At 50.6% G+C, this 26,119-nt stretch overlaps 1 protein-coding gene across 9 annotated transcripts in view; it reads right to left on the bottom strand.

Annotated features, from left to right (window-relative positions):
- PTPRS (protein tyrosine phosphatase, receptor type S) overlaps window positions 1-24,900 on the bottom strand; it is a 165,842-nt gene extending 140,942 nt beyond the window's left edge. For 2 of the 9 annotated variants that reach the window (XM_025196480.1, XM_025196487.1), the window contains exon 1: window positions 21,417-21,848. In XM_025196480.1, coding sequence (XP_025052265.1) covers window positions 21,417-21,516 — 100 coding nt within the window. In that variant the 5' untranslated portion in view covers window positions 21,517-21,848. Of the gene's footprint in view, window positions 1-17,991; window positions 18,137-21,416; window positions 21,849-24,293 lie in introns of those variants that run through there. The other 7 variants (XM_025196481.1, XM_025196482.1, XM_025196486.1 and 4 more) reach the window with 5 other exon arrangements.
- Between the last annotated feature and the right edge of the window lie 1,219 nt (window positions 24,901-26,119).

Below are 26,119 nucleotides of genomic sequence, written 5' to 3'. Positions count from 1 at the left end.
CGACAAAATCCAGGAGTGAAACCACCGGGACAAGAGGAGTTGGCTGCATTTGGTTACTATAGTGGATTCTGGCACCCAAGAAGCTGACGCACTAATGCACCAGGAAGCAAGAGCAAATGGCTCCAGGGAACAGGTGGAGCTGCCGGCAGGCAGCCCAGAACAGGAGAATAAAGTCACCAAGCCACGGGAAGGAACAGGCCACAGTCCTGCAAGGCAGAAACCAGCAGCAGCAATAGCAGGGAAGAAGCTCGTGTCCTAAACACTGCCAGGACCCATGAAGTTGCCCCAAGAGCAACTGCTTTCCAGCCTACTTGAAGCATCGCTGCATCAGTCTTCTCCGTAGCACATGCTACAGTCTGGCCCGGCCAGTGGTGCCAGGGCACTGTTGGGTGAAGCACAACAGCTTTAAAATACAACTAGCTGTAGCTCCCTTCAGGGCACATGTTCCCCTCCGTGCATCACTTCCCAAAACTGGAGCAAAGTGAAAAAGGCACCTGGAAATTACAGGGAGGTGACGGAGGTTTAATTCTTCAACATAGACTGAGACCATCCAAATGCAAAAGATAGACAATGGAGCATGGGACTTCTTGCTTCTACCGGTGTGATGGGACCTGCACTTGTTACCCTTTGACTCTCAGTGAGCTGCTCACCCAGTTTGGTCGGGCTGTTGATTGAAGGATGGGGGCAGGTTTGCATCCCAGTCAGCGGAGACTCTGGCACGCATCCGAACACCGAGGAGCGAGCGATCGACAATGGGAAGCGCTGGACCTGCGACTGGCGATAGTCTTCTTGCTAAAATTAAACATGTGACTCAACAGAGCATGAATTATCCAAAGCCAGACAGGGCTTCCCTCCTGCTCTCATACTAGGTTGACAGGCTTGCCACATCCCTCAAAGACGCTTTGTGGGAAGTATTTAAAGCCAGTCTAGTATTTAAAGCAGAGGATGTAGGAGGATTTCTGACCTCTGTGTACAGATCCACCCTTTGTGACCTTGGGCAAGACGCAGCATCTGCTTTCCTCCCCTGTCTAAAGGGAGATGATGGTACAAAGCCTCTTCACTGGGCTGGTGAGGGTCTACATCCTTAAAGGTTTGTAAAATTATCTGCGACTCCTACCAGAGTTGCTACAAGAGTACTCCAAATTAAATACCCGGCATGACCAGAGCCCACCATCACACAAAATTGCTCTGTGGTTAATACCGGACCACAGGTGAGAAGCAGAGATTTTTTGCTAAGGGTGTAGGGGAGCGAAACAAATGCAGGAGAGAAGTATTTCTGCTACTATGGGCACAGGGTTAGAAAATCTGCAGGGGGCAATTGCAGGGTAGCATTTAGCTGGGATGATCTACTCGGGGATGGTCCTGCTTGGAGCAGCGGGTTGGACTAGACATAACCTCCTGAGGTCCCTTCCAACCTTCATTTTCTATGATTTTAAAAGCTAAGAACAGCAATGTAGTAAAAGGTCCTTCCACCCTTCTAGAAAGCTGCTCTTCTTCAGCATGTCTCATCAAAGGGCTCCAAAATGATGGAGAGAGATGACAAATTCAGCTTCATTCAGGATGCGGGGAGGAACAACACCTTTATGGGGATGAGTGGGGAAGAGACGGACATCATTTAAATTACTTGCCCAGGGTCACAAAAGCTAGCCGGGAACCCAGATCTTCTGACCACCCCTTGCTTCCCCCTGCCCCACTTTCATTACCAAGCCATGTTTCCCCTCCTTAAGGATCTCCTGGTTATTAAAAGCAGGAGGAAGGTTTGCACATCCCCCAAGAGACTGCCCACCAGAATGACCGCTGCAATTCAGAGTCTGCTCAGTGCGTTCAGGGTAACCAACCTTGTTGACCTGAGTAAAATGGGCGGCTGCTCCTGACCCTATTTTCAGACTGGTAAGATGGATATTGGGGAAGCTCACCATGAAAGAAGATATAATGCTTCATCATTACTTGGGGGGAACAGTATCTTCAGCCCAGTCCTCATGGGAACTAAAAATTTTAAGGTGCGGTAAATTAATGAGGATCAAACGTCGTGGCGTGTACAAATGCCCTCTCTGGTTAAAGACCTAAGCTAGGTTGTGTCCAGGTGGAGGGCTTCAGACACTGCACTAGGCATTTCCTTCTACTTCTCTTCTACAAAAGAGTATGATAGGAGCCCATTTCAACTCCCAGCGGCACAGCCTGACTATCTAGATATCTACGGTACTCGCATGGTCCTTACTATTGAAATATCCGAGCACTTGGTGGTCTTCAGTCCCCCGATCCTTCCAATGCTCCTGCAACCGAGGTACACAAAGAATAAGTGACTTGCCCAAGATCATAGAAAACGTCTGCTGGAAGAGCACAGAACTGAACCCAAATGTAGGACTCCCAGCTAGTGTTTTAACTACTGGGCCGTCCTTCTTTTTTAGCTCAAGTTGAAGCAGCTGACACTTTTAGCTCTTGGAGCTTTCTGTTCCTGTCCCTACAAGGTTAGGCAAAGCGGTGGCCATCACAACAACATGGCACGTTCTTCCCGGGGCAGAGAGAGAGAGCCAGTCGTTGAGTACGTTAGGATATTATCCTGAGAAATAAGGTGATGCCAGAGTGTGGAAAGGAATCCGAAAAGCTGGACTGGTAGTTAAGTGCCAGCCCGCAGTGGGGGAAGAAAAAACTGTGTGTTTTTTTAAAACAAAGCATCCCTTTTGCACAATTCCCAGGGGGAACAAACCCCCTAAACAGTCAAAGAGAAATTTTTACCTTTGGCAGCATTACCGATACACAGAGGCTCCCACGTGCAGCCAGTTATTAAAGTTTTGCAACATAAGGCTTTAAAAAAAAAAAAAATTAAGAAAAAAGAAAAAAGAAAAAAGAAAAAGAGCAACACATCTTTTCCCTCAAATGTTAACAACTGTGCAACATCATCTCTGTATTGTCTCCCTGTTTTATCACCACAGTACAGCTCTGAACAGATTCCACCCCAGGGCAGACACAAAACCACAGGGCCACGGTTTCTAATTATACCCTCTATTCTGAGGGAAATGGTTTATTTATTAGCTCTTTGAGCTTCCCTTTCATTCATTCTCAATCCTGGTCCCGGCAGCGAGGGGCTCTCGACGAGAGGAAATTTATTAGGTTTGCCAGACTCTCTTCATCTTTCCCATCCTCCTCTTCCCTTCCCCATTCAGGATTACAGGCAGTCTTCATCACTTTTAATTCAATAACTTGCTGTATAATTACTCCGTAATAACATTATTATCTTAACATTTACTCAACAGCTGTGATCCTGCTGCAGCAAGGAGGGGGGGATCCTCCAAGGGAAAGGAACGGGGAGATCCTTCTGTTTTGCTGGAGACTTAAGTCCCGTTAGACCAAAAATGAACCCCACCCAGAAAAAGAGGGCCGGGCACCGATGAAGACGGGAGGCGGGGGGCCGCATGCCACACCTGCATCTCCGACGGACCCTCAGGCAGCAAGCCAAAAGCCTAATCCGCTGTATTCCTCCTTCACCCGGATTCGAAAGGTTTGCTGCACAGATAAGAAAACCGGGAGGGTTTTTCTGCGCGGTTATACAGGCGGCAGCCCAGAATCTGCACGGAGGAAGCCATTTGAATAAATAATGCTTAACCCCATCAAACTCTTGAAACATCCTGCAGATTAATTAGGAAAATGAAATGAGGATTGGGAAGGGGGAAAAGAAAAAAAAAAAAGTGAAAACCCACAGAAGCACGTGCTATAAGAAATGAGATTTTTTTTTTTTTTTCCTGAAAGCTGCTTCACCCTATTAATAAAGAAAGATATGCTGGATGCAGTTTATCATAACCCACTGGATAGATTGGCTTTATTTTCACTCTGGAAACCCTTAGGATCCTCTTACACCGAGGTCTAGCATAAGAAGAGCCTCCTTCTAGTATCACACCGGTCTTTTCAGCGATTAAAGCAAAGAATGCACTAAAAACAAAATAACTTGTGCAGCAAATGAGCCTGGGAACATCCCATCAAGTAGCAAATGCTTAAACTCTAACCTTGACTACCGAGGCAAAAACTCTCCCCAGAAGCTCCACCGAATGCTCGTGCACACCTGAGGCCGGAAGCTTTAATCTCCCTGCCGCCGCTGCGATTTGATTTTACGGGATATTCGTACAAACATGCATGCTGCCTATTGATGCCCAAATGCCCCTGGACGCGCGTAAAAAAAGCAAATTACTAAGCGTCGTCTTAAGGCCGCAAGATTTGGAAGTCGACAGGGTGAGGTCAGGTTTCTGCAGCTCCCAGAGCCTGAACTCGCTCACACCGTTGCACGAGAAAAACTGGCATTAAAGAAGGTTTCCCACTGTAATGCATCTGCTTCATATACACTATAGCAAAAGGGTAAACACGCTCTATTGTGATTGATTATCCATTGTGTAATACAGGGCTATAATTCCATCAAGCCATCAAAGCAATTTGGCAATTATATAAATCATGCGAGGGACGCTAGAAAGGTTAGTCATTAGAACCTCGAAATGGCATTTCCTCGTATTATTCTGCTGGTTTGTTTTTTAATATTATAAAGTCAGATTATTTCTCCTTCAAATTTGCTTACATGCCACTGTTGTGTACCAAATCGGTGGTTAGGGCCGATGACAGATCACATCAACATTAATAAGACATTTTATGCTGTCTCTTGCTCTGCAGGAAATTTCAGAAGCAAACTAAGAGTGAAATGCGTGCGGCATGATGAGATGCACGTCCTCTGCCACGGGCCCAATCCCTTATAATAGCACAGCCTCGACAATCTGCACGCTCTGGAAGGCGCACAAAAGAACCATCCCACTTCTCAGCGAGGACATAATAGCAGATGCTGCTCCAAGGCCTCAGCACAACTTGGGCTTCATTATTTAAAAATATAAACACTTTTCCATTAAATGCGCTCGGTGCGAATAAATACGTGTATATGCATTATCATAATTAAATCTAAAATAAATGAACGCGCCACATTTTGTGATGCATTAGCCTGGCTTTATTATTCAGCTCCTCTATTTTGCATGGTTTTACAGGCGTGATCAGTGCAGGCTCTGGGCACCCTTGACAAACTGGTGCACTTCAACATCTAAGGTAACTCATCCCAAATGCCCCCCTCACCCTATACTTGTAATCCTCCCTACAGTCACTTGCTTTTGCATGGGGAGAAGAGGCCTGCAACATGCCCCGAAGGTCATCAGATCCTTGCTGCTTCAAAGCCAAGGCAAGAGCAAATACCAAAGCCCTTGCAGAGATGCCGAGCCAGCAGCCCACTCGTGCTCACAGCAAGGGCGCTCCAGCTTGAGTACATCTGCTGGTATCGGCTGTGGCAACGCAGCCTGGGGAGAGAGGTAAGGCTCGACTTGTACGCCAGGGAAAGATCCCGGTCTCTCTCAACTCAATGGCAAAACACCCACGGACTTCACTGGAGTGACGATTTCATCATCAAAGATCTCAGATTTACCCAAAGACCCTTGTCTGCCTGGGTCCCTAGACCAACGCAGCTACAACCTGTACCCCCATAAGACACCAAATCAGCACACTGCTCGTGCACTGGGACAGCCTTCACGGAAGACCATTAAATTATGTCCTTAGACCAACACAGCTACAACCCAAACCCCTGCATTAAATTATTCACACACTTAAAGTATTCTAGCTCTTGGGACTAATCTGGGAAACTCGGCTGGGCATCAGAAATTGCACCCTCGATAAACTGAAGATGCACCAAACCTCTCAAAAGCAGCAACTCCTACTGTGATGCGACGCTTGGGCTTCCTACTTTGCCGTCTGCTGGCTCTGTAAACTATCGTGCACTAAAAAAGTTTGTTAAATGCTCCATAAACTTTAGTGCATTACAGGAAGATCTGGAACTGAGGATTTTATTTGGCTGTCTACAGAACTGCACTTCGTAACGGGGAGAGGAGTCAATCTTGTATTTGTCTTCAGAAATGACAGGCGCGTTTTAATTGCTATTGTCCGAATGAGTCAAACCAGTGAAATTAATAGAGGTGGATTTAAGAACTCTGGAATGGGGGGAAAAAATGCCATGCACGTTAAATGGAGATGACTGCACTCTTGGTACGTGCTTCCTTCTGCTGGGTCTGACTTTTCTTTCCCCCAGAATGTCTTCGACCTCTGCATCTAGAAGAGACTTGGATCCAGGCAGCAAAAGGAGGCCCTATAAATGCAACTAAAACTTATACACCCCTCAGATGGCTGTTGCCATACAGGCGCACGCCCAGCTATGACGGAGTGGTGGGATCCGTAGTTTGTGCCTTTCCCTAGGATTGCCTGGGTTCAGATTTGCCAAGTGTGACCAGAAAACAAAGTTCAATTTTGTAAAAAAAAAATTCTGAGGTTTTGATGTTTGTTTCCATTTCATCTTGAAGTGGAAAACTCAATCTTCTTTTGTTTTTTCCTGCCACAAAGCCAAGAGGGAAACTCCAGAACAGCCCACAGTCCAGTGGTCTCTGGGATGGGCGAGAGGCGGGCAAGCGCCCTTACTGGCTACTGGCCAGTCAAGTCTGGGTCTCTCTTCCTCTTGCCCTCCCTGTGCCTACCTCTCTATATGCAGAGTTTCCATCCTGCTTGTAAAAAACCTGCCCACTTTGAGTTTTGACAAAACCCATGTGGTTGGAAAAAAACCTATGGAAACGTGACATTTTCTGACCAATAAAAAAAAAAAAGAAAGGTTAATCAGAAAATTCCTGACCAGCTGCAATTCAGGCACAGATCATTTGGGAAAAAATTTCCTTAACTTAGGAGCACAGGCCTTGCTGAAGTGCTTCCAAACATTGATGGGATTTAGACAAAGGCCCTTTAAACATCTGCCCATCTCTTCCACTGACAACATGCCTCAGTCCACCGCTCTGCAACCCTCAGCTGGATTCTTTGCTTCAAGGGCTAGATCAGGACCTGGACCCGCATTTTGTACAGGGGTAGAGTTAGTAAATACAAAAGCCACCCTTTATATCCCTGCATTTGGACCCTGGGCCCACACGTGCATGGCGAGGCAACCGCTGCAAACCCACTGCTCCCTACCACAACTTTAGCAAGACAGGCAAGGAGAAGGTGAAGATAAGTACATATATAAGTATATAAGGAGTGTGTGTCAGGATCTGGGGGTACGCCTGTTCACCAGAGCACCCCAAGGGATGACTTTTGTCATCAACTCCTGCAAGACTGTTTTAGGCTGGACATAAGGAAAAACTTCTTTACTGTGCGAACCCCCAAGGTCTGGAATAGTCTCCCTTCAGAGGTGGTGCAAGCACCTACTCTGGACTCTTAAGAAAAGTTTGGACGCTTATCTTGCTGGGATCCTATGACCCCAGCTGACTTCCTGCCCCTGGGGCAGGGGGCTGGACTCGATGATCTTCCGAGGTCCCTTCCAGCCCGAATGTTGATGAAATCTATAAGCCCTCTGGGGCAGAGCAATGGTCCATCTAGCTCAATGTGTGACAAATGGCCACACTGCCCCTTTCCCCAACAAGCATCAAACCAGCAGAAGTGTCCTGCAATTTCCAGCTCGGGTTCCTCCAGCCTGCAGCATGGCAGAAACCAGGGAGCATTGCGTTTTGGAGTTGCAGTGACTTCTGGGGCTGGTGCAGTTTATGGACTGCCTCCTTCCCAGGGCTGCTCCCAAAACACAATTTAACCCCCATCATTCATTTCTGGCACCTCCTATATAACAAGTACGCAGCACGCACAAGTACGCGCACCCGAGTATTCCTGCCCAGAGCAGGGGGTCGGACTTGACGATTGAATAGGTCTCTTCCAACCCTAGAAATCTATGTGGACCCGTGCAACTAGCCCTGGCATACTCGTCTCATGCTGGAAAGAAGTGGCCTACTGGTGATGGAGCAGAAGTCCTTCCCCTCCGGGACCATGGCACTGCAGCCCCCACGTCAGATCTGAAAAAGGTCCATGTTGTCCAGCATCCTGGTGCCGGCAGCAGTCAGACCCAAAAGTTTTAGAGGAAGGAGCAATCTCCTGCTGGAACGATTTGTGCATCGGTGAAGTTCCCGCAGACTCTAAATAGTTGGCTCTTGGCGGAGAGCCTGCTGCAAGAGCAGCAAACTGGCTGATGGCAACCTCCTGAGGGACAGCCAGCACGGGTTTGTTGCAGGTAGGCCCTCTGACCAATCTCATCTTCTACAACCAGGTGGCATCTCACCTGGATGAGGGAGAAGTGACTGACATCATATATCTTGACTTTAAAAAAAGCTTTTGGTCTGGTATCCCACGATCATCTTATAGAAAAACCGGCCAACTGCGGCCTCGGTTACATCACAGTCCACTGGCTGGGGAAATGGCTTCGTGGCTGGACGCAGAGTGGTAGTTGATGGAAGTCCATCATTGTGGTGCGCCGTGACCAAGTGGGCCTATCCTTTTCAACATCTTCATTAACGATGTGGACATTGGTATCGGAAGCAGGCTGGCCAAGTTCGCCGATGACACCCAACTTTGGGGTAAAGCGTCCGCACCGGAGGACAGGATGGTGATCCAGGCTGACCTGGACAGGCTCGGAAAATGGGCGGCTGAAAACCAGATGGCCTTCAACGGCGAAAAATGCAAGGTATTCCACTTTGGGAAGAAAAACCCGTGGCACGCTTATAGGTTTGGCAGTGCTACACTTGCTAGCACCACGGCCGAAAGGGGCTCGGGGGTCATCATTGACCACAAGATGAATATGAGCCACCCATGTGATGTTGCAGCCGGCAAAGTGGGCAAAACTCTGGCTTGCATCCGTAGAAGCTTCTCTAGCAAATCCCAGGATGTCGTCCTCCCGCAGCACTCGGCCGTGGCGAGCCCGCAGCTGGAGTACTGAATCCAATTCTGGGCTCCGCAATTCAAAAAAGATGTGGAAAAGCTTGAGAGAGTCCAAGTCACAAACTCCTCCAAGACCGTTTCAGGCTGGACATAAGGAAGAACTTCTTTCCTGTCCGAGCCCCCAAGGTCTGGAGCAGCCTGCCGCCGGAGGTGGTGCAGGAACCTACTCTGGACTCCTTTAAGAGTCAATTGGACGTTTATTTTGCTCGGATCCTGTGACCCCAGCTGATTTCCTACCCCTGGGGCGGGGGGCTGGACTCGACGATCTTCTGAGGTCCCTTCCAGCCCGGATGTCTATGAATCAATGCTATGGAGGGGAGAGCCCAGGCTCCAATGGGCCTTGAGAGGACCCCACTTCAGCACTCATCAGGTCCCAAGGCACCCGTTCGAATCTGGTGGCAAAGTTATTTCCATCCGAGAGCTCTTCAGTGGCCTCCAAGTAATGAGCTTATGGCTTCAGGGTCATTCCCAGGGGGTCTTCCACCTCCTGAGCCATCACCTACAGCCTCAATTGAAAAACCAAGGGCTTTGGAGACTGAACTCTGCACGTGGGCAGCGAGAAAAGCTTAAGGCATCGCACAGGGCAGCATGGGAGAAGTGTGGTCTGCCATGCTGGCAGCACCAGCCTGCTGTTTCCAGCACAAAACTAGGAAAACTAGCTGCAAAACCGGGGGGGGGAAATCATTTGGCAAAAAATAAACTGAACTGGGACGTAACCCCATTTCCACCTGACAAGATTCAGACTGAAACAACGTGTATTTTCCCGGACGATTTTATTTCAAAACTTTGAACATGTTCCCACCCCCCAAATTTGGAGCCACCCCCCCCCATTTTTTTTTTTTTTTTGGGTACTATCCTCACACTGGAAAAAAAAACTTCCAAACTTTTGGAAACATGCAGGCTGGCAGAAGTGCAGGTTTGGTTTTGGTGCGTCTATAATGACACGTCATCCTGCGGGGCTGAAAAGTAGAGCAGCAGGAGGACAATGAAAAAAGAAAATAACCTGGACATCATTTGATGCTGAAAAGGAAGAGGGTGGGGGGGAGAAAAAGGAGGACCCTTCCCTAACATTTTTCTGGTTTAAAAAGAAAACCCCAAAAAATAAAAATAAAAAAAACCCAAAAGCTTTTCACAGGAGTAATTAGTTTGAGAAAAGACCAGCCATTAAGGGATGTTCTACCAAATGTACTAAGAGTCCAAGCTCTAAAAAGTAAATGCAACTATCATTAACGCCCATTGTGCATCATTTGCAATACAATCATGAGTGCACGTTTCAGCTGATAATGCCCCACTGCCTCGCACTTTAGTGCATTTAACTCTCATACAACACGACTCTCGGGTGTGCCTCAAAATGTGAGGAACGCCACTCCTTGCAGCCCCAAAGTTTCCTCCCTTCGCACAAATTTCCCGTTCCCTCCTCCAAGAGGTTGAACATATATATTGTACAGTGGGAATAAAGAACCATAAAGCTGGGGTCACAGAAAGTGCTGTTTACACTAATGGAAAAGAATCCCACCGCACCAAGCTTCCTGCACGAATAATTTGAGGTCTTTGTCGTGCCTTTGGCAGGTAGAAGATGGACGGTGCGTCGCGTAGCTGGGTATGTGTCGCCGCATAAACTGCATGCATTTCAGCACATAAGCAATGCTCCTGGGGTGTGGACATGCCCCGCTCCCTAAAACATGAATCTCAGACCCGATCTGACCTCACGGAGAACAGGACTCCCCGAGGTAGTTTCCAAAAGGCAGGTCTGTATTAGACATTAAATCTCGCAGGCAGTTTTTACACGCAGGGCGAGAGTGGTAGCAGGATATTGGATTTCAGCAAGGCTATTCCTCGAGGTCTCCATCTTCAACGGTTCCCGGGGCCTCTCTCAGTGAGATCCACACCCCGCCGACCCCGACATCTTGGTGGACCATACGTGGGGTTTTTAAAAAAAAAAAACCTTCCCCCCTCCTCTACCCTGCAGAAGGGGTCAAAGGAAAAGAAAGGAGGAAGACTCTACGTGACCTCCTCTGAGATGGGGCAATTCTACCCTCTCCCCCCAAAAAGGGAGAGGAAAGCATGCATTGAAAGATTTGCCCTTGGGGGAGCTTTAACCAGAGGACTTGCTCCCCCACTCCTGAGCTGGATGCAGGGGATCTAAGAGATCCCGTTTTCCTGCAGCCCCCGGTTGTCTGGGGAAGAGGATGCTGCACCGACTACCTGGATCCCAGAAGATTTGGAGGCTTCCTCTTCCAGGCTGGAGTGAAAGAGGAAGGTTTCAGCAGAGCTGTTCTCCAGGAGGGGTGACCGTCACCGACTCTGAAGCCCCGACGGCCCTCAACTGGGATGAGCACGAGGATCCTCAACTGGGACGAACACAAGGATCCTCAACTGGGACGATCAGATCGATGGAGATGACAAAGGGCTAGTTTCAAGCCTGGGCTAGGGAAGGGGGAGAGCTGGCCAGAGGAGGAGAGGACTGGCAAGAGGCTTATTTTCATACCCTCCGCCTCCTGGCCCCTGAACACACACGGGATAAAGAAACAGGATTTCTCGTGGCGACTGGGAAGCCCTCTCCTTATTCCAACAGCCCTTCTGCAACGGCAGCCAAAGGAGCGGGCTCCAGCCCTTGTTATAGCTCATTCTCCCTATTCCACCCTACTCTCCCTGCATGCCTCGTGCAAAAAAACCCTCTGACCTCTGTCCCCTAAATCCTCCCTACCTGCAGAAAGCCTTAGACTACTGCTACCTCCCACCTCCCCTGCCCCCACATCCCATCCTGCCCTGCAGCATAACAGACAGTCCCAACCCCCAGCCACTGTGATCCTGGCACCAGATGTCCATGGACAAAGGGAGAGCAAGCAATAAAAAAAAAAAAAAGGCAAAAAAGCAATCCCACCATGTTTTGATTCCCAACCCCGGCAAGAGGCGTCCAAAGTACGGGTCCCGCCTGCCAGCAAATGACTGTCCGCCCAACCATCCTCCCTCCGCTCCCTGCAAAAAATTCACCTTGCCAAGATCTGGGAGGGCATCACCTTGCTGCGGAGGGGCCACGCACACGAAACTGAGCCCGGCAAGAGCATCGTCTGCTTAAACGTTAGCTTAAAACCGGCTCAGCCGGGGGCTGGGGAAGGCAGGCATCTCTGCGCAAAGAGGATCTTTTAAATAAAGGCCAAGACATCTGCGCGGCGTCCATGCAAGGGCCGAAACGGTCTTAGCTGTTGCTTTGTTGAAATACGGCTGCCGTCAACACGGATTCCCAGAACCCCGCTCTCTGCCATCGCAGGAGGACGGTGTTGGCCAAACCAAGCTGCCCCCTTTAGCCATCTGGATGATCTATATTTATAAAGCCTGCAAAGTGGTCTTTTAATGCGTCCTTTCCTCCAGGGGTTTCATTGTCGGGAGGGAAATGGAGCAAACCCCCCCTCTGCAAGGAGTCAGGAACTTCCCAAACATCCCTTTTTTACTCCCCTCCGCGTCCCACTGTGGTTCGCTGTATTAGGGCATGCTATTTACATCAGCCGGCAACGTCAGGGCGGCCGGCTCCCTTCCCCCTTCCAAGAATTTCACCAACGTCTTCTCCAGCGCTCTCCCCCGTTCACGCACAAAGGCAGGAGGAGCGCGGCGGAGACACGGTTTGCACACGCGCCACCCAGCAGAGCGGGTGTACACGCAGCCCGGTTCAAATCGGCCTCCCAAACGTTGCAGCTCCGGGGTCCGAACGAGCAGAATAAAGGCAACGGCTCCTCTATACAAACTCGTTACTGGGAACAATGGTGGAGGCTGGCTTTTGAAACCGCTCCAGTAACGGCTCCCCTGATTTCTATGGGCAACATATCACATGGCAAGCCCTCCCCCCCGCCGAAGCATCCCAGCCTCGCTGGGACTGATCACCAGCGATCCTGGTTTTCTCTAATAAAAAATAAAAAACCCCAATTATCCTGGGTGTCTCTAATAAGAAACAAAAACCCCCAATTCCAGATTAAGAAAAGTAACCCCAAATCTACATTTTTCCACGATGAAAACGAAACACCGCTAATATATAGGCAACCCGCACTTGGCGCTTTTACTTGGTTCCCGAAAAAACGAGTGTTAAGCGGAAACAGGGTTAAGCGGAAATAGCGTTAAGCGAAAGTTTTTGACGAACTAAGATGGAGACGGCGAGCGTTATCACGAAACGCGCTGAGCGCTAAGTGGAATCAGGTATGAATGTAAAATGAGCGTTATAGCAAAACAGCGCTAAGTGCAGCGGTGTATTGAAAAAAACCGCGAAGGGCGCGGGGGGGAAAAGGGGGGGGGGGGGGTCTCCTGTACAGATAGATATAGTGGCGTTTCATTTTGATCATGGAAAAATGTGGATTTTGGGTTACTTTTTTTTATCCGAAAATTGAGGATTTTTATTTTTTTTGCCAGAGAAAACCAGGATCCCTGGAAAAAGTCAACCGTTAGCCTTGCCGTTGGGGTGGGCAACGGCACTACATCGTCCCCTCTTCCAGCTCCCCAGGGGCAGCCGATGTCTGCAAAAATCCCACCTCCGTGCGAGATGAAATCTCAACGTGCTGGAAACGTCTCCTGTCATTTCTCCGCTCCACACAGATTCGCCGCCTCTGTTACGGTACCATTTTATTTATGGCATTACTTTTGTCATTATAATGATTTGATATAAATTCCACATCCCGAGTCTCTAACAATACTCTTTGCTATTATAATAACGATCCCATTTGAATGGCACAGGCGCCATTATCAGAGAATCTGTTTGTAATAGAGAATCAATTGTAAAGAGAGGCATTACGTCCAAATGAACTATTTAAGAAGTACTATAACAGGGGCGGGACCCGATTCCTTTGCATAAGGGCCGTTTGATGCCCTAGCATTTCAGACGCTTAGCGGGTCAGGTACAGAAGTGCCGTCACCCTCGAAATGCAAGGGCTGGCCCTGAAAACCAAAATTGGTAGGTCTCACTGGAGTCGCAGCTGTACAGGCTGCAGGATCCAACCCAGGAAATTTTTAAATGCACTTATTGCCATGGAAATCTGAGCGCCAATCGGCATGCTGGGAAATTCATACACGCCTTCATTAGCATACACAAAGCTCTCAGTAAACAAATGCAGGTCCCAATAGCCTTCCTCGTTAACACCCCACGCGTGCCCCGGTGCAGGCGCTTGTGCATCGTCACCGTGCAAGTGCTGCGGGCCGGAGGCACGGGGTGGGAAGTCAAGGTGTTGCCCAGTTCTGTCGGACACATCTCCATCCTGACATCAGCCAGCGTGCATTCGTTGCCGTAACATCTCCCAAGTGCCTCTTGATTCAGGAGCTTTCATATATTGAAACAGTTATTACTCCTACCAAATAGTTGTGGAAGGGCAGCTACTCCTTCAAAGAAAGCTTTGGATGGATATTTTCCTACCGTCAGCATTTGAACAAACACAATGTCTCGCACCCTCCAGAGCCCCTAATTTTACCAGTTCATTTTTCACACCCACAAAACGTAGCATGAAATAAATTCAAATGTAACAAGATTACGCTTTCCTCGCTGCCAAAGGACTCGCAGCCATCTCCCCGCTCGGTCCTGCTGCAAAGCCTCCCGTGGAAATCAAACGTACCCGGGGTTCAAAAATCGCTTCAGACACTAAACCAGAGGATGGCTTGGGGGAAGTGGGTAATAATGGGAGAGAAAGCCTTTCATCTCTAGGTCACCTGTTAATACCTAGACGAGGTGAAATAGTGACTACAAGCCATTACTATGCGATGGCTGTACAGAAGCCAATGCAAAACGAATGAGCGGCTTTAATCCAGCTCTTTGGTGGACAGGTGTCAAGAACTGCAATCACTACTACACCATCCCAAGCACAAGCAGGTACTACACCTACCTACACCTGCACCTTCCCAAGCACAAGCAGGTACTACACTTACCTACACCTGCACCTTCCCAAGGACTCCCAGCAAAGAAATCCGTCTGAATTTTTCCCTGATATGCCCCAGGTGACCTCTTTGGGTGGACACAGCTGTGATATATCCCCCCTTGTACCAGGAAAACGCAAAACACTGCACATGAAGGAGCACAGCATCCTTATTCCCATTTTACAGTTGGGAAACAAGAAAGGTCTCCGCTTCCCCCGGTTGTTTTGCTAGCACATTTCTCAAGATTAACGCCAGTCCAGCCTAGGTACTCCAGGGAGAAGAGGGAAATAAAGGGCTGGCCTCTACCAGACAGACTGGAAAGAGATGATGTCTTGAACTCTCCGCAGCCAAGGGTTAGAAATAGGATAAAATGTTGTGTACTGATTTTTCCAGGCCTACGAGGCACATACTGCAACTATCACCTCCTTGGGCATGTGCACTGCACCTAACTACCTCCACTCTGAACTCATCTGGGGTTGGAAAGCCAAAACTACAACAAAGGAGGTGCTTCTCTTCCAAACACATATATAATTGCATTTGATTTGGTCTTGGCACTGACAAAAATCATGGCCGTCTCTCTCTGCTACATCATTCTCCACCCACAGCAGTGAGAGCAAAGGGCTGCAAACAAGCCTTCCTGATTCCTCCCTCCTTCTGCCTGAGGCTATGCTTCTGAGCAAGGCATTATACTTTGCTGTGCCTCAGTTTACTCAACTGTAAAATGGGCATTGTGCATTCCGTAAATCACAAAGATACTTTCATTACGGCTGGGAAAAGTTCTTTGAGAGCACTGGATGGCCAACACCAAAAAAGACTGTGGGTATGATGACTCAGAGAGGGAAGGGAAGAAGGGAAAAGACGCCATCCAGTTCAACAACCCCGCTGCACAAACTCTTCCTATACTGCAGTTCAGTCCAACAAGGCTCATTCCTCCAAGGGGCCAAAACCATCCTGGTACACCTCTGCCCCAGGCTTGTACACTAATGTACTCCTTCCCCAACAAGTCTGAGGTCTATTTTTAAGGAACAACTAGATGGCATTCCATAATTTAATGAATGCAAAGAAAAAGCAATCATGAAGACGTGCTTTAAATAAGCAAATTAGCTCTTAAATAAAGGTACCTCCTCCCCCTCCCATTTTGCTTCAAATCAGACAGTTTATAAATATCAGCTTTGCAAAATTCGGGGTCTGATGGGCACCTTCACAGACCACACCTGATTGCTGGGGGGTGGACACGCACACGCCTGATGAACATTTAACCCATCCCAAAGAAAGAAGCTCACCCAGCGCAGGTGGCTGCTTATTTAGGGACCGTCTCTTTTTTTTTAGAGGACTTCTGCAACACGGGGGGGATTTTATGTTGTGTTGTGCAGGGATCCGAGTGCCGCTGAATGTGCGATTTGCCTGCTCCTAGCTGACATTTTCAGAAGATGGAGAAGCAAGCAAGCACAGGCATTGCTTGGCAAAGCACAGGCTAGAGAATTCCCTTTTTTTTAAAAAGGTACCATAATGTTAATGCTGGGAACTGCTATTCATATGTAGTAATGATCTGCTTAATCTCAACATTTTTTTCCTTAACTGCAGGAGAATCTTCCGCCAACGAACAATATAAATTTAAATTTAATTTAAAGTGTTCTTTTAAGTGCCGCAAGTCGGCCCAGCTGCTAAGAGGCCCAGTTAGATAGTGCTCTGCTGTAAAAAGGTGCCTGCAATGGGGGGGGTATTAACTCTGCCTGGAGCAGGGACTCCAAGGGGCTGCACCTCCGAAGGGAGAGAATATGGCTACTTCTTAGAGTTTCCAAGTGCATTATTGAAGAGTATTCAACTTTGTACTTCTAAAGCAAAGTGTTCTCCATTTTGAGGTATAAAAAAAAAAATAGGGGGGGTTTGCATTTTTGCAACGCAAAAGGTAGAGTGAAAGACCCGGTGAAGCCAAGACACAGTCATATTTTCTCCTAACAATGGAGTACAGGAATTGCACAAAAATTTACACCTTGTAAACACTATACGTTAGTCCGGCACATACAAAGGCACAGTATCCATCAAGTCCTGGCTAGTGTTATGTGTGTGTTAATCATCTATCGGGTCCCCGGCCAGATTGCCTTTGTTCATAAAAAGGAAAAAAAACAAAAAAAAAAAAGGAAAGGAGATAGTAAGATCGGAAAAATGAGAGAGGCAGCGCTGGGAAACGTGCCTGTTTTTAATGGGACAAAGCTGTTGGGGCACCCGGATCACAAGTTTGTTGCTCAGAGTAGGGAAACCCAGCAGTCTGCCCCTTGTTTTTGCAAGGAAACGCTCTGGGAAACACTGGCCAGATTGAAAAAGGGAAACCGTTTGGGGAGGGGGGAGGAATCAGAGTACCTTTAATGACCTCCGAATAATGCTGACCTAGACAATTCATCTTTGTTGCACAAAATCCCACCCCCCTTTGGCCTAAACACCATTATTGATCACGCTGAGCCGTAAGACAAAGGTTAAAACCAGCAAAACGGCTGTGGTAAAGCTGGTGCCAACGAAATCCAGAACCAGCAGCAAGCCAGTTCCCAGCCTAGACCACCCCTGACTCCTTCCCGATGAGCAAAAAAACAAATCCAAGTTTCCCCCTCGGTCTGGGAGCAGCTCAGTGAAAGAGTCTTTCTTTTTTTTTAACCTTACTTTCTGATACCAGGAGCAGCACGCCCCAGGGAGAAACCAGGGGGAATTTCTGAAGCACGATGCACCAACCCAGGGCAAATCAAGAAGGGTAAAATCTTCCCCTCTGATCTAAGGAGACAGCCTGGCAGGACGGGTGGCTCTAGGGACAGCTCTCTGCCCCAAATGGGACAAGGGGACTGATCCCTTAGACAAGAAGTGGAGAGGAGGGTTTAAAACTCAGCCCCCCAAAAGTCAAGCAACAAGCAGAGGTTGCCGGAGATCTGAGCCCGGATGGGGAGAAGCCATCAGGTATATATAGCGGGTCTTGGTGGTCCAGGATACTTCCAGCTTGCCCAGTGCTGGGGCTTGGCTGGTAGAGCTGGGCACAGAGAGGAGTTAATGGAGCGGGGTTGAAGAAGCAGGGAAGGGGGAATGGAGACTAGGGAGGGAGCATGGGATGGGGGGAGCAGAGACTGGATCAGTGGGACAGGGAGCAGAGAGAGACCAGGATAGAGGGAGCAGAGCAATGGAGGAACGGCTGGTGGGGACAACAGAGGATGGGGAAGGGAGAGGAAGGGATGACGGGGAACAGGGGCTGGGGGAGAAGCGCCCCACCAGCTAGGGCTGCCCTGGCCGAAGCCCCAGCCAGGGTGCTGGACTCACCGTGTGGGCTGGAGCTTCCCACCGGAGCCCCCTGCCCACCGCAGTGCCGCGGCCCCGGCGGCTAGGGCTCCGCACAGCGCCTGGTCCCACTGATCCAAGCCAGGTTCGGAGGCACTGGGAAGAGGGGGAGGCCAAGGGGAAACGTCCTCTGGGGTCTGGGCAGAGACGGGACTAACGGGAGGAGGAGCCGAGGGAGCCGGGGAGGAGCTGGAGGAGGGGCTGGCACAGGGAGCCTGCAGCACGGGTGAGCAGGGGCACGCAGAGCTGGGGAGCCCCCCAAAACAGATCCTCCATGGGGAGAGCGGTGATCACCCCCCATGCTTAGCAGCCTGGCATGCATTTATTTAGCTGCCAGGGCTCTCATGCATTTAGTTATCCGGAGACAGAGGTGGTTTTACAGGGAGGGGGTGCTGCGGGGACTGTCCTGGCCCCATCCGTACCGCGGGCACCCGGAGACTACTCATACACTGCCTTTCCCAAGGCCTCACTCGCCATCAGGTGAGCCCAGGACCTGGCAGCGAGAGAGGAAGACGCAGACTCTCTTTGTTCCCGCTTCCAAGGGCGAAGGGTTTATTTAGCTAGCTAGTTTGATAGTCATCCAGCTTCCTTTTGATGCCTGTAAGAAAATACACTTGCCTACCTAGCTCAGGAGCATCCAGCATTTGCATCTCAGAGCCAGTGGCCAATGAGCATCACAGGGCTCCTCTGGGGGGCTAAGTAGCAGCATCCTATACAGAAAGGAAAACTGAGGCACGAAGAGTAAGCAACCTCCCGGGAGTACAGAGCTGACGCTAAACCCCAGGTCTCCCATCATTGAGGCCTTGTATCTATTAGGAACAAAACTCCCATGTTCTTCAATGTGTTTTGCTGTCACTAAAAAAGTATCCTAGCCAGCACAAAGCAGAGCGTAGTGCATCCTTGTGAGCTGGGGTCCGCTAGACCCTGGTGACTTAATGCAGTCTCACGTGGACTTGCTGTGAGCTAGGTGAAGCCCCTGCACGGTAGTTCAAGCTGCCAGCATCTCTTCTCCCTTGGCACTCCTGCTGCTGGGGCTGAACTGGCAAATGGGGTATCTTAGGGAGCAAGGCTAATGCAGACAGCCCAGGACCCTCCAGCCGACAGCAACTTGGAAGGGGTAAAGGAGGAGATGCGACTGCAGGGCTCCCTTGCCCCAAAGCCCTGGCAAGACAGATGCCAGCCTCAAACTCATGACAGCCTTGCTGCTTCAGAGGTAAAGTCCATCCAACTCCAAAAAAGTCCCATGGAGGGCTTTTTTTTTTAAACCCATTTACTATGGATGTAGCACCAAAGGTGCTCTTTACCAACAGTGCCTTTTAGATACGATACTCCCTAGCCTGAGGACGTCATGGAATAAAGACGACATTACTCAGCGAGAGAGGACCAAAAAACAAAAGGTGAGGGAAAGAAGGGGCACGGGACCAAAGCCGATTTCCACAGGGCACATTATTAGCTCCAGGTTTCAGAGCCCAGCTGAAATCCCACGCAGGCTCCACGCTTGATCTGAGAGCCGGAACAAAACGCTCCGTGCTTGCTCTCTTCCAAATTGCATGCAAAAGCTGGACTACAAACAAGAGCAGCAAGTCACCCGCCAAGCACCCCAGCACCCATCCCGGCTTTCCTTCCTCCCTCTCTCCGATTGTATTTATTTTTTCCCCTGTTGAAGGATGGGAGGTGAAGGGTGGTGGTCCTCGGGGGGATTCTGCGAGCCAAAGACAGCGGTAGCCCCTGCGCTCAGAGGTCGTCTTGGCAGGCCCCGAGCGTGCGTACACAGGGCAGGCGCGCACAGAACTGGAGCATGTGCCGGAGAGCTGTGTATTTAGGGAAGGGGGAGGGAGGCCCCGTACATTTTTAGAGGAAAGGAAAAAAAAAACCCAGCAGTGGGCCAGGCAGGCGGGTGGGGGCAGGGCAGCGAGGAGCACACGCAGGGAGGAGAGGATGCTTAGTGGATGCGAGCGGGGATCCAGATTGAAAACAGATGGGATTTTTCATGCCAGCCTGACATCGGACACCCTGGGAGGCGGGGGAAAAACTTCCCCTCGCGGAGCTCTAGCAGCCAATCAACGTGTCCGAGGGGGAGGAAAATAGTTTGGTTTAAACTCTCCCCACTGCCTGGCCTGCTCTCGGGGAAGCGGGCCCGCTGGCAGCGAATGCAAATGCGGTTCAGTTGTGTTGTTTTTAAGACTTCAAGAGGTTTGATGTGACCGTTAAGCGTCCAATTCATCTGCTCCCACTTGCTGGAGCCAAGCCCGGGCAGCCCGTTACTACCTGACCGGGGAGGGAAGGGTCCGTGGGCACTCTGCACCCACGCAGATCCCTGCACACTCATGCACACAGCCGGGGGGAAAGCGGTGGTTATTCCAAACCGCATGCACACGCTGAGTAAGCGAGTGCTAAATTTAAATGGGTGGGGAAGCAGGATCGTGCTAGAGGACCGCCCGGCGTGTTGCATGCCACGCCAAGGGGAAGGTCAGCAGAAAAGGGGGCTGCAACTTTTGGACTAGGGGACCGGGGGGAGGAAAAAATAAATAAATAAATAAGGGGAGAACCAGAGGCGTTGATGACGCCCAGATGTCTCTCCCAGCTCAGACGGCTGGGATGGAAGGCAAGAGCAGACTTGTGCAAAAGTGCAAGGAGCGCAATTAAGTGGGGCACCTGTGACCGAAAGGGAGAGCAGCCCTTGGAAACCCTTAAGAAAACCACGTGTCGCCGCCGAGCCCTGGAACGTGTGATCGCTACGCAGGGAAAGTAGGTTAACTATAAGCAGCCGAGCAGAAGTGCTTAACCGAGCAACCTGATCGCACCAGAGGGAGACGCGGGGGCCAGTCTGCCAAGGGGCAACGCACACAAGTGTCCGTGTCCCCCGCCCCGTGCGAGGCTCCATGCACACGCTCCCCTCCACACGTGCATTTAGCGACGGGCACTTTGAATGAGCGCTCCTCCCGGCCCCGAAACCAAGTCCTCTTGCCATCTCCGAGAACCACGGATCGCTCCTTTCCCTCCAGCCCACGGGGACAGAGCGGGCATCTGCCTCCCTCGTGCTTTTCCCAGCTCCTTTAAAAACCAGAAACACAAAGCTAATGGTGCAGGCCTGACCGCATACTTTCCAGGGCTCTGGGAGACCGGCTCCCGCAAGCCTTGCAACACACACTCTTTTCATTTGGGGCTTTAAATACCCAATTGTGTCTGTTTTCAGCACGCTCATTTTTAGCATTTTAATGATATGGTCCCCGGCTCTTGCCCTCCTTGGATTGGCCACGGCGCGTTTCGCTCCGCGCAGAATTCGACTGGAGGGAGCAGGGGGGTTAGCAGGAGGTCAAACATTTATTCGAAACCAAGTGTTTTTCCAGCAGGCAGGGAGGGGGTCCCGCCGGGGACCGAGACAAAGCAGGCGATGAGCACCATACCTTCCCCTCCAGGTCTTGCAGAGGCTGGAGCCGAGTTTGGCAGGCTGTCTTTGGAGAGTTCAAACAGGGTGCAGGATCGGGGCCATGTTGCCACCTCCATGCAAAAGCTGGAGGGGTGGTGGTGGCTCTCCCGCCGCTAGAGTACAGTGAACCAAACTGGCCTCAAGAAAGGGAGATTTCTACGGTCGCCGCTTTCTCCCTGGGTCATCTGCAAAGGGAGCTTTCCCCGGGCACGATCAACAGGATTTCCCTCTGCTGCATCGCTCTGGGGGCAGCTGGGCACAAGATGCCATCTGCAAGTGGTAGCTAGCGATGAGCTAGGATTAATGCGGAGAACAGACAGGTTAAATCAATGCCCTTGTCGTCCCTATGCAGGCACGGAGCCTGCTGCCTTCTCCTCCGACTCGGTCCTGGCGATGGTAAACCCATCGACCTGCCACGGACACCCACCATGGGGCACTTGCCTGCCTAGCTCAGGAAGGATCGACGAGCCAGACACGGCTGTGCCTGGAGCATCAGACCTTCCCTTTCACCCCCCTGCCCCTAAAGCACTGAGCCTGTTGGGGCAGCTCTGACTTTGCCCCTGGAAAGCTTTCAAAAGACATTTCAGGCATGTCAGAGCATGGCTTCGAAAGGCTCCACCAGGAACTACAGGGCGCCGCAAAAGAAAAAGGCGGGTGCACACACATGTACACACACAGCATCCTACGCTCTGCCACCGAAAAACCCTCTATAATCCTGCCCCACCCTTGGCAAACTCCAAACTCCAGCCCAGCCTTCCTAGACCCTACCAGCATTGGCCCAGGAGGCATGAACATAGCTTTGCTCAACGGAGGGCACCAACAACTACCGTGATTCGGGCAGCACAGATTCCCACTAGCAGAGGGCTTGGTCCCGTTGCGATAACTCATCCTTTAGCAGGTGAAACGTCCTTGGAAGGGCCCCGATCCTGCAAGCCGTTGCAGACTGGCAAACCATCCCCTGCACGCATGCTGCTCGGCCGAAGTGCCCGGTGCAGCGCGCGGGGAGCGGGGTCGCGCGGCCCGCAGCAGATTGCGGGATCAGGATGTAAATTCTCGAGCCCCCGTGTCCCCTGCCCTGCCAGACCCTCCGCCTCTCGGGAACGCAGGTCTCCACCTCTGCTTTTCCCCCCCATGTTGCCCTTCCTCGCTGCTACTCAGCCCTGGCTCTCAGCCCACACCCATGGCTCCTGCATTAGCTGGCAGCTCAGCCCTTGTCTCTGGCCAGGGAGAGGAAGAGGAAGAGGCTCATGCATTTCTCAACCCAGCACCCCCACCTCCTCTCCCAAAAGGCAGCCCCCAGCACACGATGCCCCCATTACCAACCTGCACGGGGTGCCTCCGACATCAGCTGCTCAGAGGATTTTTTTTCCCCCCCCCACCAAGTAATATCGAAATGATATTTATTAAATTTGCTCTCTAAGTCCCTCAATCTGCTCCATAATACAGTGAATCTGCGAGGTGGTTCCACTGATCCTGCCTCAATGAGACCAGATTAACGCAGATGATCCCAGCTTTGCAGCTCCTTCATTCCAGGGTGGGTCAAAGGTTATGCAAGAGAGGCAAAAAACACTGGCAGGGATGCTCCAGCCCGGAGGCAGGGTCTCTGCTTCTTCCCCAGAGTGCCCCCGGCCTCCCCCCCGCCTGCTGGGGCCGGGGAAGGGGGTCCCTCCGGTTCCCAAAACGGTTTGCACGGAGAGTTTCAGGTGGCAGGAACAGAGCGCTCGGCATGCACAAGTTGCTCTTCCACCAGAAAGAGCTTCTCCTGCTCTTATCTCACCCCGTAAGCATCAATCCCCCCACCCCCACCCCAAACACGAGGCCCATTAAATCTAAAGTTAGCTCTATGAAGATCCATTATCTCTGCATTCAGTTAAATTATGAAAATCATTAAGATAAGGAGGCGCAGGGGCTATTAGTTTCCTGGAAAGGAAACTATCCTTTTTTTGTGCGTGTTTTGCTTTTCCTCCCCGTTTTAATCCTCTGAAATTTCACGTGATTAACGGGATTCTTTTTTTTTCCCTCCCCAAGATTAAAAAGAAATACTCCCTGTAACCTTTAGGCAGCATTGGAGCAAGGCAAATCAATCAGATGCTTCTTTACACCGCGCTATTCGACTGCCATTTGCCATGTGGCGCCCACCTGGGGCCCTGATCTTGTAACCGGATATGCAAAGATGGACTCGCACATGCACACGGGACCCCGCTAAACCCCTGGAGGGAGATGAGATGGAAGGAGGGGTGAGGATTTACCCACCAGGACAAGTGATGGATCAGGGCTTGGCACTCTTTGGGGCAAGGACGAGCCCCGTTCTGCAGATGCGCAGTCCCCGTCAGAACAGCCACCTGCACGGGGAGTTGAACTCCCTGCCCGGCTGTAGGGTCTGCATCCAGAGGCCCCCCAAGGCACAAAGACCCTTTCCTTTCCTATTTGTGTGACATGGTAACCAAGAGGATGCATCGGCACGCCATAACCTCTGCTCAGCCAGGAGCTTCTCCCTCGATGTACAGGCACATCTAATGCAAACATCCCAGCACCGGCAGATGCTGTTAGAGAACAGGATGCCTCCCACCTGCGAAAGCTCTGCTCCCATTTGGTCCCTCTCCCTCACTCCCTTCTCCACCCGCCTTCAGCTTGGCTTAAGCATTAAAGGCTGCAGCAGAGTCAAAGCAATGCGAGGAGTTGGGGGCACACTGCGAGTTTGGAAAGGGCGAGATCGCTGTAACTACTGTCCTACCAGAGAGCCTAGAAGCCTGGATCGGGACCCCCCTGTGCAAGGTGCCGTCCGCACCGTTGTGCCTAGGGCTCCTGGACAGACCACCGACAGACCTTCTCCGGACAGGCCACCCTTCCGTACCTCTGCAAGGGAACCAGCAGCTGTGACTATATGGGTTTTTTTGCATTAAAATCAAGTAAAGGCAACAATATGCAGCAGCTGCAGTGGTCGAGCGGGCAGCCTCTCCCCCCCTGAGAGACTCCACTTCGAGATCCTGGCTGATGTTACAGATGCATCTAAAAGTCCTGCTGGAGCGCGGAGCCCTGTTGTGCCAGGCATCGCGCACATCCATTATAAGCTCTTCAGCCGGGCTCTGTTTAGATGGTAGGAGACAGACCAGACAAAGAGCAAGAACGAAAAGAGGCCGGGGAGCAGGGAGGGGATTGAATGAGCCGGAGGTCATGCAACAGGTCACTGGTAGCTTCCCAGAGTCCCAGTCCAGCGCTTTGTCCACCAGACCCTACTGAAGATCCTCCTCCTCCAGTTGCGAGAGCCCTGGCTGGTTTCCTCCATTGGGACAACATAGAAAAGCAACCTGGAGTGAATTCCTAAGTGGGGCAGATTTGCCTCCTCCAAGCTTCGTGGCCCTCCTGCGATAAGCCAAAGTGCCGAGGATCCAAGGGGGCCCCGCCGCCTCGAGAGCTAGCATTTCTTCCCATCCTTCTCTCTTAAAAGATTAAGCTGCAAACTTGGCCGTCGCTTTGCATTTGGTTTTTAAATCAGTAATTATTCTGGAAAAGTAGCACCAGGAAGAGAAAAAAAAATGAAAAAGAAATCAACTTGCTAAAGTGTTCCCGAGCAGCATATCCAAATACTTTAATTTTAAAAGGCTGCTGCTAATTTAAAAAACAAATGTTTAAGCAATCAAGCATGTTTACTTAATTTGTCCTTTTTTTTATGCCAGAGAAGGCCCAATGCTGCTTGGAGTTATTGCCCCATCGCGTCATCCAGCGCGTTCCCGGCTACTTCCCCGCTCGAGTGCAGAACGGCAACTGGTGGGAGCATTAGGGCAACAGCATGCAAAGGGAGGGTATTTTCTCTAAGGTGGCAACACAGGCGGTGCTTTGTCAGGATACCTCGATTTAAAATCAAAGAGGGCACTTCATTCATAATAAAGGACGGGCGCATTGCCTCTGAAGCCTTGGGGCAGATCCCCTGGGCTCACTCCCCAGCAAACCACTCGCTATGTGACCAACGGCCAGTCAGCTCCCTCCCCTGAGCCTCAGTTTCTCGATCGGGAAAGGTGGATGGATTTAAGTCACTGAGCACGTTAGCCACCGCCAACAGGAAACACTCAGCATGATGTCCCTTGGCGCCGACGTGCTTCTCCGCTTGTCCCGTTGACCCACTGCCAATGGCCGGGGGCCGACTGTGCTGGGCAGAGCAATGGAAGCAGGGCAAACTCGAACCAAGAAACCAGATCGCCTCCTGGATGCAAAAAAATAGCTGGACCACGTGACCCCCCCCTTCTGAGCGCACAAGATCAGCAGTGAAAAAAAATAAAAAGTAAAATGGCATTAAATATTTAAAGTGCTTGGAATATAAATCATCTCTGCTCTGCACTCATGGTGGCCAAGATGGGAACCAGGAGCCCAGTGAAACGTTCGTCTTGTGGCTCTGTAGCATCTGCAGCCACCTCGGTCTTCTGCAGAAAGGCCATTTTGCACCGTCTCCGAGATATTCCTGGATGAATCGTGGCTGAGAGGCCCTGGTCTCCTGCAGCAACAGGGACTTTAAGGGTCGTTTCTATTGCTCTCTCTGCTGCCAGTGGGCTCTGCTAGAAGTCACAGCTCTCCCCTACATCCTAACCAATATATATATATATATATATAAAAAACCTTAACCACACCAGAGATATCTACTCCTTTCCTCTGGGTTTGCTGGAGCAATTTTGGGGGAAAAGGGTG

The sequence above is a fragment of the Alligator sinensis genome, unplaced genomic scaffold, assembly GCF_000455745.1.
Source record: "Alligator sinensis unplaced genomic scaffold, ASM45574v1 scaffold1295_1, whole genome shotgun sequence".
NCBI classification, from domain to species: Eukaryota; Metazoa; Chordata; order Crocodylia; family Alligatoridae; genus Alligator; species Alligator sinensis.
The sequence above is the reverse complement of the archived record's forward strand: the minus strand, read 5'-3'. Positions and strand labels throughout refer to the sequence as shown.